Raw genomic sequence first — 19,806 nt, 5'->3', positions numbered from 1 at the left:
ACCCGCATACCATCTTTCCATACGGTTGATGTGAAACATCCTGCCACACCTCTGTCCAGACATGTCAACTACTATAGCGATATTTAGCAATCATTGCACGGTTCATGACTTACAAGTGCAAGGCTAGGTTTAAAACATCCCTTTTTGTGGTTTTCTTGCCTCGTTGAGAACAAAAATCCCAGCAAAAGCTGTGTTACCTGCTGAAACTGGTCATCCCCTTAGAAGCTGGGGAACTAATACAACCAGAACAAAGTCATCGACAACATATCTGTTCTTACAGATATCATTCCAAATCATTTGCTCGCATGTATGCAGATCCAGGATTTTACCAAATTTAGACCAGCAGCTTGTCCCTTGCCTACCAAGTTGGGACTCAGCCCACAATATCCGGCACACCACTTTTGACTCGTGGCCAAGGATGGAACTTTGCGTTTTTCACTGTGTGTGGGGGGGGGGGGGGCGGGGCAAACCCATGAGTCTTACCTTCTATTTCCAGAACCCATTTATTCACGGATTTATTCTGGTCATATTTTGGACTTGATATAAGAAAAGAGAATACAGCTCCTGGTTTTGGTATTACGAGTTTAAAGTTCTTAGTATAAGCTAACGACCTTTAATATTCCTGGAGGCACTGGTTAAAGGGAATCCCCCACATTTGAAGATATCGTAGTACGCATGAGATATTATGAAATAAGCCCACTTATAACTATTGGTACATTTTTAGGTAGAAAAGACTGCTCTAGACAACGCACTCTCTCTGTTTAGAAAATATAGTCTTCAATAAGTCGTCTGACTACGTCCTTATTTACCTCGCACAGTACTGAGAACCAAGTGGCGGCCGTTATATTTGGAAATCGTGCTCATGAGCGCCAGATATGAACGAATGGACAACAACGTTTGTCTTAGCCTTGATCGCACAGCTAATGAAATTGCGAAATTTGAAGGACGCTGTTATGCCGTCATGGATGCCTGGGTGGCCTTGAAAGAGTTTACCCGAAAAAGTCTGCACATCTTCACGGGCATGTAGACTAGAAACTAAAAGGGTGTAGGTCCCATTTGGTAGAATAATATCAACAAGACAGCTTATCCTGAAAATTGCTGTCGTCACTTTACCAGGAGGTATTAGTTAACGACGATGCCAAAGAATTGTGACATCTTAAAAAAACGCTGACATGTGCAAATTTGGGAATTTTTCAAACATAACCTGATGATTGCCTGACATCGTCGTTAAGCTATTACATCTCGGCATGTTGAGGGCCGGGTATTTTCGCTTCACATCTCATCATGACTAACAACCAGACGCTCAAAGCCTTTATTGTTTGCGTCCATATGCAACGGGATCAGCAGTGACACACTTGAAGTTCGATGAATTAATATTGTATATATAACTTCATCGTTTCTGACCGTGCCTAAGCCCTTGGCTTGCCACGAATTTGAACAGCCAATTGATTAGATGAAATAGTGCCGCCGCCGCCGCCGCCGTCGACCAACCTTAAAATTTGGCAGTTTGGTTCGGAACCTCGTAAGCAAAAGAAAGGTGACCCATAGCACTAGCTAGCAAATCGGTGGCTGGGTGTGAAGTGATCCTCCGCGCTTGCCACTTCCACTGCAGTGTCCTTGGCTAACCCATTCACTTGTTCTTCGAGCCCGAAAGATATCGAATTGTTCCCTTCAATGGCATTCCGTGGCCCCTTGGTGAAGACCAATGCCAGACCAAAGTAATACCTGTTTTCAGTCACCACAATAGTCGGTAATGCTAGCGTGCAACAGTCAGTAATTTGCTACAATTTCGCCTGAGAAGCGTCTCACACGGGCGAGAAGTTGCGAAAAAATCCGCTCCACCCTCTTCCGGTGCACCGCAATGAGATCTTCGAAACGACCACTGCGCACTGAGACGAGCCGCGTGCGAGACGCTTGTCACACGCAGACAAAATACCGCGCTATCACTGGTGCTAAATGATCCAACAGCATACATCAAACATGGCCGCTTCTGGTGCGTGCGCGTCCACGCTAAGACATGGGGTTGACGACAGCACCGAAATTTTAAAGTACAGATCCAAAAATGAGGCACCCTCTGGATACCTGAGATGAGAAGCCAATAAATCACGTCACGCTTTTTGACATTCTCAACTCATCTCCCCTGGTCACGCTGCGTCCGTGTGTAAAGTGTAGCGTCTGTTTTTGGCCGCGTGTTGCTTGCCATGATAGGAAGCTAATTGTATCGAAGTGTAAGATTTGCTTTTTAAAGGACTTGAACGTAATTTCCCAACCGTACCTGGGCGTAACACTAAGGTTTTTACCCACCCTCCTCCATTCTTCCTTGTTGCTCTTTGATCACGCTCCATCAAAACCCTCTTCCAACTCCATGCGTAACATATGATGTGGACGATCCATTTGGTATTGTGCTGTTTTTTCTCTCCCATGGCAGATCTTCGTGAATCAATTAGCGGATTCTTTTTTGCGCTACGCTCTCGGCATGGGTCCCCGCTTTGCTGCACGAGCCCAGTTAAAAAAGTCACTCCAGTGAGCTGATCAACTTCTGCGCTTTGCGCTTTAGATCATAATAGGTGTGGAAAGGCAGGCTGTATGGTGTTTTCATTTGAAGATTTGAATGCGATGCAGGCTGCAATCGGTTATCGTCAACAACCTGAGTCGCATGGAGAGCTGAGCCCAAACTGTCAGTCAGTCGCCGGGGCCCCGCGTCAGAATCAAATCTACGTGTAGTGAATCGGAATCAGCGTCGGCCTTGCCCAACTGGTGTCGAGCATATGTCTGTTTTGTGCGGTATACTGTTGTACAGGTTCATCTTCCTTCGGTTAAATTGGCCAGGATTGGCCGGACAGACTCAACTTATTTTGAGGAAAAAGAACTGTACCTGGTTCAGCATGTCGACCAAGGTCAACAGACTGTGTTCCAGAAGACTACCTTTTTCGGTACAGTTCACATTGTCCATCAGCTGATCGACACAACAGCCGTCCATCAGCGCCCAGTTAGGCCGCCGTCCATCAGTGCCCAGTTAAGCTGCCGTCCACCAGCCCTCGCCAGAGCACACGGTCGGCAGACCGGCCGTCCCCGGCAGGCCTCGCGCGCACGACCGGCGCCCGCCGCCGTCGGCTCCGGGTGACATCAGCGGTGACGCTGCGTGCGGCGGCGGCGGCGCGGCGCGGCGCAGCAGTTGTGTTTGTGGCCGGTCGGTGGACGGAAGCCGCCTGGCGGGCTAGTACGGAGCGGAGCGTTTATGCCGAGAGGGAGGGCCTGCCGGGACGCGGGCACGCCTGCTGCGAAGATTGTTCAGGAGCTCCACGTGAGTCCGCGCTGTGCCCGCGCGTGTGTTGGCCGCCCTTCGTAAGCCGACGTGTTGTTTCGCAGCTGTCGCGGGCTGTGTATTCTGCGTTTTAGTAACCATCAAATTAAATAAATCAGAAATGGAAAAGAGCGAATGAATCAAGCTTTCCTGGCATGAGAAGGTATTTGTGGTCCCTTAAGGTGGTTTTGACATCAATAAATTCCGATTAACTGAGATATTATCACTTATGCGTCTTGCTTTCGACCGGTGCTCTCAGTGGCCAGAAACGCCGACCACAGGGAATGTACCGCCGTCGTTACATGGCATTCGCCTGTCGTGGGGCGCATGGTAAGGCCGCAACCTTGCAGAATTCGTACGGTGTAAAGGGAATGGGCATGACAAAGACAAAGATGCTGGGTGTATCATGAGGGCTTATTGTAGCTTTATGCGCTCTTGCCTCATTTTTCACGCTACGAATTTCGTTGTGAGTTGTTCCGTGTGAGTTGTATACGCAGAGACAGCATTGGCTGACATCGGAATGTACCGGAGTGATTTTGTGGTTATAGATTTTTAATGTGACCACCGAAACGTTAATTATCCTGTGACTTACAAAGAGTTTACAAACATTGGCAGTTACGTTCTGATAAATGGAACAGTTGTCGCAAAACGCATATGATGATATGCTTAATGAATTTGGATTGGAAACTCTTGAGGTTGGTTGCCAAAAAATAAATGTGGGTGTTAATGTATGAATATAGTTTTCAAATGAACGTAGAAATGAAAAAGGAGAACGTAAAGCGATGTATTGAGCTGTTTGTCAGTGGCGAATTTAGCAATGTGCGGTAGAAAGTTGGTAACTATATCTTTTGAAGCTTTGTAGTCTATTGGGGTCACTTTGCCGAACGATAGCCTCAAGTAAGGATATTTGGGTAAACTAGAATTTAGACATAATGTTTTCGCCAGAGATAAACCAACGTAAAACGTTAGGACGGACGGTGTCGGGCATTGTGGTACGGTAAGCTTTCGCTTCAAAGTCTGCCTCATGGCCGGTAAATTTCACGATTGTGCCTGGTAGCGTTGGGGCTCACGCAACAAACGCTGCTTATCGCGGCAGTTTGATCCCAGAAATCAACCCAATGAAAGGTGTATCTGTTACATCTTTAAAAACCCCAGTGCTGTGAAGGCCGCGGTTTTTTGGTAACCTGTTTACGATGTGGCAAATGCTGCTAGACCACATCGTCCAGTTTGTTTACCTGTGGCGGATTTATATGAATATCAAACTAGGGGTCAGTTTTGCATTCGCTCAGCGTCTCCTGTCAACACATGCCATGACTTTGGCACCCAAATCGGTTGCCAAAGAAATCATGTCGCCCCTGTGTGCAGTGTCCGAACGCACCCTGTTACCGTATCTTGCACATATTCAGGGGCGCAGTTTCCAATGTCCTATTCTGTTGCCTCCCCATCCCCCACCCCCCTCATACTTTGATGAGACGGGTCAAGTCCGGGATAAGGCCGTTTAAGTGTAATCAAGGGGTCAGTTTAGTTGTTTCCCTGTTCAGCTTCCTTCCCCCAGCTTATTTTGAGAACTTACACTTTTGCACATATGCAATGGAACATCGAAGCTGATTGTCGTTAGCCAGAAAAGAGGAGAAACCATTGTTCTAATGGTGAATAATAAATAATGCCGTTGCTGTGCCTCTAATCACAACACCAGCCGCCACCACCGAACATCGATATTTGCTTAATTTGTAGGCGGTGGAGTTACCTTCTCCCATGCATGGGATGATTGTGATAAGACGTAGCACAACAGCACAATTTGCTGCGGTCTGTATATTTGAAATATCGCTGAATAGTGCCAAAACAATCCAACAGTGGCACAAAACTAGACCAGATATAGCAAGAGATATAAATCGTGTAATAGAAATAGGTAGCATGCAAGAAAAACAGAACAAAACTCAAGTGAACTCGTTACTTACCCTCAGAGATTCAAAACAGTGACCGACTTAGTCGGGTGTACTAAAATGTACATGATATCGCAGTCTTTCGTTTTCTGTAAGTTTTTACCAGTAAACAATTAATAAAAGTATTTTTTTAAGTTGTTGTAATTTCGAGTTCGCATTTGTAATGTCCTATATGTACTGGGGCCCAGTAATGTTGGGGGGGGGGGGGGCAGGCTCGCCATTGGGAGGGAGCAGATTGGACATCGGGAGGGGGGCAGATTGGACATTGGACGGGGGGGGGGGGCAGTGGCCCATCCAAAAGAGTGCAAATAGACAGCCTTACTTATGTGCGGCAGTGTTCACGCCCAACGTCGTCTTGCGAGTGATAATTAATCAAATGTTCGAAAAAGCCGGCGGACATCATGGTCCAGCAGCCAGGCCGGAATCCTTCGCGCCGCGTATTTCGCTGGTTACATCACGGCATGCGACCTTGGAGGGATTGCAGGCCAGCGACAATGGCGTCCGCATGATTTGTCAGTAGTCGCACACAGAATAAATGGCAGACATAAACGTACTGCGCATTCATCCCTGACGTCTAGGGGTGATGCATCTCGGAGACAGTTGCATTAGCACTGTTGAATTTACGATCCTCGGGCTCTGCCGGATCTGACCCTGTGGCTCTAGCTTCAGCACATGATCTTATCTCCTGTGTATTTTCAGCGAGCGATTAGCTTCGGAAAGATGGAACAACTCATATCGAAATAGATAGATTCGAGCCTGGTTTTGAAACTGAGTAGCACAACACATGACATGATGACGTTTCAGCAGACTTCGGCCCCCCAACACCTTTTAATGGTACGCGACATAAACAAATGCCAAAATATTTTGCTAGGGAGGGGTGGTTGTGCGAGCCGACGCGATGTATACGGCGACACCGGATCTAGACCCGGCTGCTAGTTTACGTTGTACCGCAGTGAACACGTCTGAGCTCCGCCGGGCCGCGATGTCTAGAGTGGGCTGGAGGTCTGGACAGCGTGTTTATGTCCGCCGGCATGACGCAGGTGTGGGTCTGGTAGGCTACCGTGTGCCAATCGCTGCCTTGGAGGGTTCGGCGGCCGCCGTCCGCTGCCATATGCATGACGCGCTTCTGGGAAGCCCAGCCGGCTCGATTTTAGCCAGACATTCTGGCGCGCGCGCGCAGCTGGTGCCCCTGCTCCCGGAACGGTGTGATGCGTTTGTAGATCGGTCGGTCGCAGTCGGCTGCATACGTCATCCATTGGGCGAGTCGGAGCACAGATCTGGCTACGCAGAGCTGCTAGCTCAACGCAAACCCAAATGCGGTGAAATGTTCCCGACGAACCATCAACTCCGAATAGACGCGACGACCTGTGTGTGTGACTCAGAACACATCTGCACGCGACAAAAGGTTCTGCAAACGATTCCTTTGCTGGGATGGCAAAACCTAATATGGTACGAATCCAAACAAGGCACCTGCACGATAGCCTGGCGTGGGTTATATTACAGTTTCTTGCATCACTGAGGAGCGTAGTTAAGCGGTGTTTGAAGCACGCGAACTGCTTGGGATCCAGGAGCGATAAAGAGGGGTCTAGGCAACCAGACTTTCTTGTACGCTATGTTTGACGCTCTATGAAAATAATATTGACACTACTCGCGGATGTGGCGGTAAAGTTGTAATCGTCCCATGCAGGAAAGAAGGCAATTCTACCGCCTATAAATTAAACAAATATCGATATGCGGAGGTGGCAGCTGGTATTGTGATTAGAGTGACAGCAACAGCAAAGAGAAGTTTCTCAAAGTAAGATGGGGGAGGCGGAACAGGGAAAAAACTAAACTTATCCCCCAAATACCCTTAATCGGCTTTATGCTGGACTTGACCGGTCTCTTCAAAGTGTGAGTGGGGGGGGGGGGGGCAACATATTAGGAGACTGGAGACTGCGCCCCTCCATATGTGCGGGATATGGTAACAGGGTGCGTTAAGGTACCGCAACAGGGGCAACATGAATTATTTTGCAACCCATCTGAGTACACTGTCATGACGTACTGACGGGAGACGTCGGGCGAATGCAAAATTGGCCGTCTAGTTTGATATTCATAAATATCCGCCACAGGTAAACAAAGCTGAACGATGTGGCCTAGCAGCTTTTACCGCATTGTAGACATGTTGCGAAAAACCGTGGCCTTCACGATACTGGTATTATTAAAGATGAAGCTCAAACCTTCCATTGGGTTGATTTCTGGGATCAACTGCCGCGATAAGCAGTGTTTGTTGCGTGAGCCCCAACGCTACCAGCCAATCGTGAAATTACCGGCCATGAGGCAGACTGGAGCGAAAGCTTAACGTACCACAATGCCCGACACCGTCCGTCCAGCCCACGGACACGGCGACACGCTTTTTTCCCTCTTTTGATGACCGGGTTCGCAACGGGCGTTTTGAACTGGTTTATTTCTGGCAAAAACATCATGTATGAATCCTAGTTTACCCCAAATATCTTATACTTTGGGCCATTTGCCACCGGCAAACAGCTCATAGACGTCGCTTTACGCTCTCTTTTCAATCCCAACTTCATAATACAATCAACTTTATACATATTCACCTACATCCATTTTTTGTCTCTAAACCTTAAGACTTTTCAAGCCCCACCCGAGCGCGTGTTAAATTTTGATGTGTCGAGAACGTGCGTGTAAGATGGTTGTAATACACACGTAGATTCTGGACAGTGCATTTTTTAAATGCATTGACAAATAGTTGACAGCTTACATACGTACACAATGACATATATGATTATATATATATATATATATATATATATATATATATATATATATATATATATATATATATATATATGTGTGTGTGTGTGTGTGTGTGTGTGTGTGTGTGTGTGTGCGTGCTTGCGTGCGTGCGTGTGCATGCGTGCGTGCGTGCGTGTGTGTGTGTGTGAACATAGAAGGTGGATGGAATCCGAGAAGTTTGCCGTTGCTTTTCACCTAGATCTTTGATGTTTGAAGTTCTTCGAAGTTCTTTGAAATCTTTGAAATACTCTTTCGGGGACTTCCACGTCTTTGCCCCCCGCCCCCACTCATTTTGAGAAATCGGCAGCAGTCATACGTCCACATGCTCTACTGCATTCACCGCCGCCGCGGGTGCGACACATACACTACTGCATTCACCGCCGCCGCGGGTGTCACACATACACTACAGCATTCACCGCCGCCGCGGGTGTCACATATACACTACGGCATTCACCGCCGCCGCGTGTGTCACACATGCACTACGGCATTCACCGCCGCCGCGGGTGTCACACATGCACCACGGCATTCACCGCCGCCGCGGGTGTCACGCATGCACTACGGCATTCACCGCCGCCGCAGGTGTCACATATACACTACGGCATTCACCGCCGCCGCGGGTGTGACACATACACTACTGCATTCTTCGCCGCCACGGGTGTCACCGCGCACAGTAGCCCGGTATGACGTCTGCACGGGGGTGAGAGGGGGGAGGGGGTGCCGGTCAGGGCTGCCGCCGAAGGGCGGCCGGGCCAGGTCAAGGAACCTCGGCGCGTGTTACAGCTGCACCCGTGTTTATCACGCCTTTTCATTCTTCTGGGCAATAATGCGTATTGTTCAGGAGCGGTCTTGCACACCCCACGTGCCGTGTTTTATGCGGTCGCCCCACTTGTTACACGGCGTTGGGGCGCCAGTTCCTGCCGCGGTGGGTGCCGTCCGCGGCTTTCCCGTCGTCGGCCAGCCGGTGGCGAGGTCGGTGCGGGGGGGGGGGGGACGGATGCCGCCGTCGTCTGACGTCAATGGCCGAGCAGGAAATCCTGCCTGTTGCCCGCACGCGTCCGGCGTGGCGCTCCTCCACCGCGTCCTGCCTTTCCAAGTATTGCCCAGAGACCGAGCGGAGCCAGGCGGGTCGCGGCTTGGTGATTCGCTGAGCATGGCCAGGTCACGTGAGGTGGTGGGTCGCGGTCCAGGGTGTGAGGGGCCGTGCCGCATGTGAAGCTCGACCTCGACCATCCGACCGGGCTCCTTGATGCTAGTCACGGCTGATGTCCCGGCAAGGATGAAAAAATGCCTTTTTTTTGTCACCAATGGAATTTGGAATCGCTGAATTGTCACCTGGAGCCAAATTTATCAGGAATCGTTCCAATACGACTCTAATTTTATTAAACCACAAAACAAACAAATTTAATGCAATGCAGCACAACCATCAAACATTTTCGTTTGGGAGTTCATTTTCACTAAAGTATCACTTGTTGGCATCAAACACTGAATGATGGTTAAGACAAACCAGCTTAGAGGTTTGTGATGATGATGATTTTAGGGCGCATAGACATCGAAGGTCAAATCACGTAATATCGGCCTAGAGGTGTGTGGTTTGCTTTTCAGTTGGGGAGGGGCTGCCTCTCCTAACCAGAGATGTAGTGTCCTCTTTTATCCATCATTTGTATTTCTCATTTTTCATCCCCATTTTTTAGGTTCTAGCCCCACAACTTATTCTGAGAAACTATGCCCCTCCTCAAATTCCAAAAAGAAAGTTCGTCAAATCTGGGGAAAGGATTGTTTTAAGTGGATTTCGGACGTAAGGCCAACATTTTTCTCCTGCACCCCACCCCTGTCTTGTCACCTGTTCATTCGCGCCTTCTCAATTCCGGATCACACGCACGACGCTCCACAGTTGACGTCTGTATTTGAACTGCACCACCGGAGTCCAACGGAATCGCGTCAAGGTACACCGTGGCGCACAAGGCACGATAGCGATGTGGGGGAACTGGCTCCTAAATTGAGGACGCTTTACTTTTACCTGGGACATCACATGACAGCCCCCTCCCTCACCCCTACGTATTTTGCAAATATGCATCCTTTTGGCTGTTCATCTGCCGATAATCTGATTCTACAAGCACCTGAAAAATATCACTGCTGGTTTTGTGACACCATTGTACAATCAGCAGGAAGCGTTGGCGAGCTTTACTATCTTTGCATAATCACTGGTATCACTGGTACAGGTCTCTCACTTCCTAACGTGATCCCAGCCAACTAGTGCAAAACCCGCGCAAAACTGGTCTGAGCAGGTGCGAACGGAATTTTTTGATACCTCTGGCGCCTTCATTTAGCTCTAAATGATGACAATGAAAGCGTTTTATCTCACGCCTGTCTACCGCTCAGAACGCTAAGTCCGAGGTGCGACGGAGTGTGAGAGGTCTTCACTTGCGATGCTCGGCATTTTATCTCAAAGCCGTTCTTCCACGCAGCAGCAAGATTTCCTGAATGAATCTTTGATATGTGTCGTTCCAACGTCCTTCGTTGGCCTCTGAAGCCACCGTTCGGCTATCAGCAAACGATGAGCCTCATAGGTCGGCAGGACATTTTCACGCCGTTACCCGGTGACGCCCTCCATGGTGAATCTTAAAGCCGCACAGCGCCTTAAAAAAACTGACGATTGGCTACGTTCTTCAAGCTTCTCAGCTTCTTACACGAACACAACCAACGGCAGCCCACAGCCTCGCGCTGAACCCAAATCATTACTGTGTGGCGAACATTGAAGCCATGCGCGACGCTTTAAAACGCTGCCTGGCAGTCTGATCACGTCCTCGCAAGGTGCTGCGGCCAGCCACCATTCTCACGACTAGTAATAAGCCTAGTTATCTGGTATATTGCCCTGTGTAGCATGTGAAGCGAATGTTGGCCGACAAAAAATCCGTGGAAGGACTGATCTGAGGGGCATTGGGAAAACACTGTGTCACCACTGACCCGTGACGTCAGCAGTGAAGTATAATTTTCTAGTATATGTCTGTCATCCACTTACAACTATCCTGATTAAAGCTTCTATCTTGTGGCTCAACTTGCTCATACAGCGAAACGTCAACGTTTCGACATGCGCTCTGCACAACCCCACGCTGCGAGCGTTAGCGAATGCAAACTAGTACTAAGTTTTGGGCTTCATCTAGCTAGGATGGTCTGCTGTAATATGGTCTGGTTGGTTGTATTGTTTCCATTGTCGCGATTGTCACCAGTCTACTCACAAAATTGTCCATTTTTGTTACCAGTGGTATCCGGTAAATGAGAAGATTTTTCACCCTTGTATTTTGGTCCCTATGCATTGGTTGGAAGTGATTTGTTGTGTTCCTGGACGTCAAGGCGCACGCATTGCCCCTTCCGGTCGTGGTACAGCATAACGCACATAACTATCGGTGACTGTATGCGCTATACAACGTGGTCTCCTACTCCATGTGGTGTACGGTGCACACCTCATGGGAGATGGGCGCGCTCCGCAACTCCCTGCAGCACCAGCATCTTATGCCAACGCCGCCCGCCGCAGCCCGCGCGCCAGACGGCAGCAGCTGGCTCGGCCGGAGCCGTCGCCAGCGCGGCGTCAGCCCTCGCCGGCCGGAAGTGCAGGATAGCCGGCGTCGGCGGTGATGGTGGCCGACCCCACGGGCCATGCCACCGCAGCCGCCGGCGGGCCCGCGCCTCGCCGTAATCTCACGCAATCGCCGCTACGGGTTTATTGCTTCCGATGTTGACGGTTATCGACGTCCAGTCTGGGAAAGCGGACCTCGTGATTGCCTCGGGTTTTCCAGAGAGAGGCTTGGTGGCAGGAATCGATTCGTCTCGTTTGTTTGTTCTTGGAACGTGAGTGATGCAAGTCCACCAACTCTTATGAGCAATTGACCTCTCGTGCAGCCCTGTAATTAGTGATATCTCTCAGTTTTCCCGCATACGCGTCTGGAGTCCCGCTTCGATCACGGATATAGCAAGCAAACCGCAGGGGCCTGTGCTGCCTACTGCTCTAGCAACTTGACATGTTTGGCGGCCAGACACGTGCCCGATTTTCAATGATGGGTGACGGGTCCCGCAGGGTACTCCCTCCACCCACCCATAACGAGATCCAGAACGAGTTTTCGGGGATCCATCTCGGGGATCCGGCACACGTCTGCCAGTTGCTGATGGCGATGTCGGGGGTTGGCAGTTTGGTTGCACGTATCTCCGGGACTAGGTGATGGAAGCACCTCATCACAACTTCCAACTGGCCGTGCTTCGGCAGGTAATATGCCTGGTGAGCGAACCTGCACATCCTGGTAGACGGGATACATTATTGAATTTGAAATTGTAATCAATGACACCGCTCGAACCGCTTCGATAATGCTGCAAAATACTTCTGAAATGACCGGAGTAGTTTAGAAAGCCTCATGTGCTGACACAAACCGTCGTCAGCGGTACGCGGTCTGCTCTCACGCGGGAGTCTTAAAGCGCATAGTGACGCACGCCCCAGGCACGAGAGAGCCTCGGCTGGTGGGTCCCCCCAGGCGCGAGAGAGCCGCGCCTGGTGGATCCCGCCCCAGGCGCGAGAGAGGCTTGGACTGTCGGCTCTCGGCGCTGTCAGCCCGCGCGTCCAGCGGCGAAAGGCGACCAATGTGTGCAGGCCTGCGAACACCCCGGGGTCTGTCGTCCGCTCTGCAGCGAGCATCACGTGATCGCCGCGGGCCGAGTGCGTCACTCCGCTCGAGCGGTGGAACGCCGCGCCACTGTTGACTCAGCTGTTGTAGGGCAGCAGCCTTGGGTAGGAGCGAGGCTGGTCCGATACAGTGCTGTCAGCGGCCAGTGAAGGCGCCTGCTGCAGCGTGGTGATTGGTGAAAGCTGCGCGCTTCAGTGCTGTGTTCTGTGAAGCTGCCTATGCTGGCGTGGGGTAATTGAGGTGTCGTGGAGAAGGGGGGAGGGCTGTTCCCAATTTTATAAGCACTTCAAATTTGGCTTACAGGTATTGACTGGAAATCAATAACCAAAAATGGCTGCCCCCCAGCTTGAGAGGACTTCCGTCGTCTCTGACTTCAAGTTGCACGCGTGGGATGTCTGGGATCAGAAGAGGGCTTGCAACTTGCTTGCTTGGGCGGCTTGCAACCGAGGCCGACGTGAGGCTTATCTCGTTTCAACTGTGACTGCTGGCTTTTCATGTCTAGGTCATGTAGCTTCTTGTGTGTGTGGTGTTGTGTACGAAAGTACGTCTCGTCGGCGACGTTTTTTATTTTCCCCGCGGCGAATCAAACGTCTTTCCTTCCTCCTCTGTCCCTGGCGTTGTCCTATGCAACTTCTGTTCCTGGCGTTGGCTTACTCTCTGTCCCTGGAGTTGGCCTACGGACCCTCTGTCCCTGGCGTTGTGTCAGCCTACAGTCCCCCTGCCCCCAGCAGTGCCGGCCTTCGGTCTCTCCGTCCCCAGTGTCGGCCTTTGGTCCCTCCGTCCCTGCGTCGGCCTTCGGTCCCTCCGTCCCCAGCGTCGGCCTTCGGTCCCTCCGTCCGCAGCGTCGGCCTTCGGTCCCTCCATCCCCTGTGTCGGCCTTCGGTCTCTCCATCCCCAGCGTCGGCCTTCGGTCCCTCCGTCCCTGCGTCGACCTTCGGTCCCTCCGTCCCCTGTGTCGACCTTCGGTCCGTCCGTCCCCTGTGTCGGCCTTCGGTCCCTCCGTCCCCAGCGTCGGCCTTCGGTCCCTCCATCCCTGTGTCGACCTTCGGTCCCTCCGTCCCCAGCGTCGGCCTTCGGTCCCTCCGTCCCCAGCGTCGGCCTTCGGTCCCTCCATCCCTGTGTCGACCTTCGGTCCCTCCGTCCCCAGCGTCGGCCTTCGGTCCCTCCGTCCCCAGCGTCGGCCTTCGGTCCCTCCATCCCTGTGTCGACCTTCGGTCCGTCCGTCCCCAGCGTCGGCCTTCGGTCCCTCCGTCCCCAGCGTCGGCCTTCGGTCCCTCCGTCCCCAGCGTCGGCCTTCGGTCCCTCCATCCCTGTGTCGACCTTCGGTCCCTCCGTCCCCAGTGTCGGCCTTCGGTCCCTCCGTCCCCTGTGTCGGCCTTCGGTCCCTCCGTCCCCTGTGTCAGCCTTCGGTCCCTCCGTCCCTGTGTCAGCTGACCGTCCCTCTTGTCGGCAGTGCGGTGCGCCAGTGTCGACAGCGGCTGGGCTTTCTTCGGCGGAGGCGCAGCGACAACAGCATTTCGGTGCGACCGGACCGGGCGCAGGCCCAGCAGTGGGCCACCTCCTTCCTCAACCTGATCAACTCCAAATGTGAGTACAGCGGGTGCGGAGTCGCAGCTGTCCGCACGCCCGTGTGCTTCGACCGGCACTCGACAACGTCCCACGCGTCTTCCGCGGTGGCGTGGCTCTCGCTGCGGGCACTGAACTCTTGCTCATCTCCGAGTGTGTACCGCACCCAGGCATTGGCTGCAGTGTGCCGGCCTGCCGCACGCAGGCCCGATACCTTAGCAGACTAGCCCGGTCGGATAACATGCTGGCGCGTAGAAAGTCGCGCTTGGCCTGGGCGCAGTAAACCTCAACCGGGTTTCGCAGACGCCGACATTCTTCTGTGAGGTCGGTCTCCCACCGTACCCTCGCCATGACCGGTACGCGTGGTCGCGCTCCCGCGTCACACACACCAGACCGGGATTCGCCTCAATCCAGGGGCAACGTGGACGGCGGAGTGTCGCTGTTTCCAGAGAACAGTGCACATCAATGGCCTTTGACCAGACGCATATGAACTCCAGCTCCTCCGTCGCACTTACGGCCCGGTACAACGGGTTCCAGTCTGCCTGCAACAAAGGCAGACTGGACGCGCCTCAGCAGATATCACGCCAGGGGCAAGCACGAAAAGAAACAGGATGTGAGTGCTGCCACCTGAACGGGGCACGAGGGATGGTGGCGAGATGGTCTGCAGTCGGCGCTGGCGGCACCAGACCGGTGTCCTCCAGTTTAGGCATGCTGGTAATGACGTGGTGCAGGAGAGTCGCTGTCGGCTCAAGATGGGTAGGTGTGTCAAAAAACCGCACGAGACCCAGATCTTTTAAAAGAGACAAGTAGACACGCACAGCTGGATTGTCGGGACGCATGAAGTCAATGTTAAAATCACCGAAACAAATCACGCGTCTCCCAATGGCACCAGCCGCTCCTGGTTGGTCCTATGCCTCGCCAAGGCCGCCTGATGTCGGATCGGACGGAGGACGACAGACAACGCCCACAGTGGCCGGGAGATGTCGGCCGCCACTCCGGCGCTGAGTGGCGGCCGACATCTCCCGCGGTGGCCGGGAGATGTCGGCCGGCACTCAGCGACACCCACAACGACTCGCATACTGCACTGGCACTGGAGATGGGTGACAACCCCCGCAGCGCCGGGTCGGGCGGTCCCTGCGCACCAGCCGGTAGCCGGGAAACACTAAGATCCTGACCGTGACTGGGTCAGTCAGCCACGTCTCGGTTATGCACGTGACGTCCAGGTCATGGGCGCGTACGGTCTGAAGCACACAGTCCATTCCCAGGACTGACGACCGGACATCTGCGTGGATGATCGACAGCGTGCCGGCTGGCCTGGCAGAACTGGTGCGGGAGGTGCGTGCTGACTGCAGGGTCTGCCCGATGGTCGGGCGGGCCAGCACCGAGAGCGTCCGGGGCCGAGGCGTGACACAGCGCGACGGCACCCAAGAAGCCGATGATGGCTCACGGGCGGCGGACAACGTGCGACAGTCAGCGTCCGCCGACTGTCGCACTGTCGCACTGTCGTCCGCCGTGTGGGAGTGTCGCAGCCGTTCTCGCCGTCCGGCTCTTCATCCCCCCGTTCGTGCGCGGCTCCAGTACGACAGAACCACTGGTGGCTCATCCGACCCAGCTGGCCACGACCTGAATCTGCCTATGGTCTGCCAGGCGGACCGCAGCTGTGACCTCGCATCACGGCCCAGCGCCAGGTCAAGGCCACGTGGTCGCGATGGGATCCGGCAGAGTGCAGCAGCGTAGCTGCATCTGAACGCTGGCTGGTTGTAGACATCCTCACATCTCTTCCAGAATCGGTAGAACGGTAGAGCGAGCGGCTAGGCGTCACCCATCCCATGGAAGCTGACATTTGGACAGCACCAACAGCCGACACAAAGGCAGTTAAAAAAACGGCTCTGCCGTCAGCTCTGTCGACCCTGAAGCCGAGTGCGAAAATCCAGTGCAACACATCACACTCCATTGTGTCTACAAATACAATGGAAAATGCGGCCGGTGGATAGTCAAGTACCAACGATGTGCGATGCCTGTGTGCAGTCTGTCAAAGGAAATGTTCCACATTTGAATGTATTGAGGCAAGCATCAGATATGATGAAATGCGCTCAATGAAGGGGCTTATTATTGAGGGGAATCGAGCGGAAATGTATCAAGAAAAAAGCTGCTTGAGAGAGCCAAATTGCTCTATTAAGTAAACATGCTTTTTTATATGTAATTGTTTTATCGCGTCATGGAACGTTTGTATGCGGCACACACGTGTAGTTTTTCAATCTCCCGAGAAATGGCCGCGACGCTGTTGGATTTAAGTTGAACCAAATATCCTTAGCTGCTGGTGTTTTGGCACTTTCTCGCGATGTTCTTGCATATTTACCGGTGATGCTAAGGCGCTTTCCTGCATCCACATACTCGGTTATAAGGCTATTCCCAAGTTATTTCATAACAAGTCTTATTCTCGTAATAACTGGGCTGAATTTATCACTTCTTGTATTATAAAACACAAAACGTAATGCGTGTCAGGATTTTGCATAGCTTGTGCAACATTGTTTGGGAGCCAATCGAGGGCCGTTATGTCTGCAAATCGTGCTCACGAACGCCAGCTGTGAACGACTTGACACTTACGTTTATCTTAACCTTGGATGCCACATGGCCGTGGCATGACAGGATTTGAATAATGTTATTATGGCGTCATGGATGCCAAGGAAACCTTGAAATAGTCTGAACGAAATAGTCTGAACATCTTCGCGGGCGTGTAGCTCAGAAACCAGTATTTAGGTCTGAAGAGGGGCAGGGCTGTGAACTGCACCGAATGATCTTCAGGATGGTTTGTCAGCTCAAAAGCCCATCCAAATGTGGAACACTCCCTGTAAGCTACACAGGTCGATTTTGTGTTGCTTAATGTGCACACCTGTTGCAGATGGAGTGGCGTTGTTCAAAAGGATTCCTGTCACAAGAGTTTGCTGATGAAAATCTGGAATTCTGGCTTGCCGTTGAGGATTTCAAGAAAACGCGACACTGCAAGTTACCAGCCAGGGCTCAACAAATCTATAATGAGTTCCTGGCTGCACAGGCTCCGAAAGAGGTGAATGTCTGATTACTCAGGTTCTGTGAGAGGTGAGTGTCTGGCTGCACAGAAGTCGGGGGAGGTGGGGTGTCTGGCTGCACAGGCACTGGGGGAGGTGGGTATCTGGATGTACAGGCGCCGGGAGAGGTGAGTGTCTGGCGGTACAGGCGCCGGGAGAGGTGAGTGTCTGGCGGTACAGGCGCCGGGAGAGGTGAGTGTCTCGCTGCACAGGCTCGGAGAGGTGATTGTCTGGCTACTCCGGCCTGAGAGAGGTGAATGCTTGGCTGCTCAGGCTTTGAGAGAGGCGATCGTTATCGGGCGCTATACTGGTTGTAGCAGTGGAGCGTGCCAGCACTGGTTCCAGACTGGTCGTAAACGGATCTCGTATCCGCAAATTGGCTTTGCGGTACTTGTCTGCTCGTCGGTTCATTTAAGTTTAAAACATTGCATTCAGATGAAAGGTCTCCTTAAATATAGCACGAAACGTCTTAAAGTAATTACTTATGGAAAGTTGCAACAGGTAGGTGAAGCTGCAACAAGATGGATGAGTGAGATTCCAGCGAAATGCTTTGATTCGTTTAGGGATATGCCCATTGCTGTGTACTTGGGTCGCAATCGGTGTCCGAGTTTCTCCTGTGTGCCCGTTGTTGCCAGTCATAAGTGTCGGCCGATGCCGTCCTACTGCGGTATCTCGGGATGGCGCAGACGTGTGAAATTAAGTACGCACACTCCCGCTGGTTCACGGCTCGGAAGTGCGGACCTAACTGACGTCTGTTCCTTCCCCTCAGATCAACATCGACTCGTCCACACGGGCGGTGATCGGTAAGCGGCTGTCGGACCCGGATGTGCAAATGTTCGACGCGGCTCAGCGGCGTGTGCAGCACCTGATGGAGAGCGACATCTTCCCACGCTTCCTCCAGTCAGAGATGTATCAGGAGCTGTTACGCGACGAGCACTCGAAAGCCCGGGCGCGCAGGTAGCCCGGCCGGCCGGCCGACGCCACTTCAGGCTGTGAGGGGAGGCTTGTGCGCCGGGTTCGCTGCAGGGCGTGCGCTATCTCTCCGGACGGGGAGCACATATCACAGGAGAGGCCTGACGGTTCTCGACGCGTCGGCGGCGGCGCTTCGACTGGGCGGCTGCGGCGGCGCCTTCGACCCAGTTCAGAACAGACCACGCTGGGATCTGCGGCTCGCGGAGGGAGTCCATGGCGCCACCTGCACCGTCCCGGCTCACTCGGTTCGCGCCCGCTTTGGCCAACGGCTCCCCTGAGTCCAACATCAGTGCGCGTCGTTCAGCGAACTCCTGTTTGGAGCGAGCCGAGCGCCGCGAGCCGTTGTGTCGCTTTGGTCAACACCTGCCGCCGGCCGACCGAGACAGGCGCTGCTGGTGCGTACAAGAAACCAGAGGCTTTCGGAAGTTGTCTGGCGTCATATACTTCTACGAGTGTCGCTACCAACTGAGCGTTTTCATTCGATCAAAGATTAGAGTACGAAGTAGCATTGTTGCCGGTCATTTTTTGCTGTGGTAGAGATAGAAGGACCATATGACAACCGCAGACGGAACTCATTAATTTAGCTCAGATGCTGTGGGCTGACGTTACGGCTGGAATGACATCCTCTGTTTTTGATGTGGGTGGGCAGGGCTGGCTCCGACAGTCGGTCATGTGGATCTGATCGACTGTTAGGAAGGTTCAGTGTCAGTGGCTAGCATGTCACACAGAAACTGTGGAGTGCGTTCAGCGTGTTGACTTCGATGCCTGTTGGTGGTTGGTGAGATACCCAGTGCATGCCCGTTAGATGAGCCAGTGGTTTGAGGTTTGAGAAGCCGGGGTCTGATGCACTGCTCGCGTCCGTCTCGGGAGCCAGTGGGATGTGTTCGTTCATGTCTGCATGCAGGGTCAGCGATCTCGTGCACTGTTACCGCCTGGATGCAGTCAGGGAGCTGGAGCACGGTTTTCTACTTGCTTAGAGAGTCAGTGATCCAGCGTCCAATTTCCAGCTGTTTGGAGAGCCAGTAATGTGGCACAGAACGCCCACTTGCATGGCGAGGGACCGACGTAGCGCATCATTTCCACCCCTGTGGAGAGTCCGGTGCCACCTGTTTTGGGCCGTGAGCGGTCCGACGCACATTGCCCGCCCGTGTGGAGGTCAGGGATCGGATAGCCGGAGGACGCTGGTCGCTGCACCGGGGGGGGGGGGGGGGGGGGGGGCTCGGACATGACCGGGTGTCCGACGTGTCCACACGTCCCATGAGGCCGTCGTTGATTGGGTCGGTACGTCTGTGGTGGCTGCTCCAGGCTGGCGGCCCCGGGCTGTGCCAGAGTGCGCCGATGTTTGTCTGGTGGGTAGCTGATCTGATATTACCTAGACTTAATACATGCAGAAGCTCGTGTGAACTCGGTTGCAAAGCAGAACCGCTCAAACGTCGCGGGCGCTGAGGTCCATAACACGACGCGTCTACCCAGCTGCACTGTCCGCCGCA

The 19,806-nt window shown here is 52.9% G+C and overlaps 1 protein-coding gene across 1 annotated transcript; it reads left to right on the top strand.

Annotated features, from left to right (window-relative positions):
* The first annotated feature begins 2,885 nt into the window (after positions 1 to 2,885).
* Positions 2,886 to 18,354, top strand: LOC119100253 (regulator of G-protein signaling 8-like). Its single transcript, XM_037223359.1, is given in 6 exon segments — positions 2,886 to 2,897; positions 3,249 to 3,304; positions 14,164 to 14,297; positions 17,179 to 17,195; positions 17,197 to 17,343; positions 18,114 to 18,354. Coding segments are annotated over 6 exon segments (558 nt in total). The 3' UTR covers positions 18,306 to 18,354.
* The last annotated feature ends 1,452 nt before the right edge of the window (positions 18,355 to 19,806 follow it).

Source organism: Pollicipes pollicipes, unplaced genomic scaffold (assembly GCF_011947565.3).
Source record: "Pollicipes pollicipes isolate AB1234 unplaced genomic scaffold, Ppol_2.1 Scaffold_4881;HRSCAF=5763_pilon_pilon_pilon, whole genome shotgun sequence".
Lineage (NCBI taxonomy): Eukaryota > Metazoa > Arthropoda > Thecostraca > Pollicipedomorpha > Pollicipedidae > Pollicipes > Pollicipes pollicipes.
This window is presented reverse-complemented; position numbering and strand designations above follow the sequence as displayed.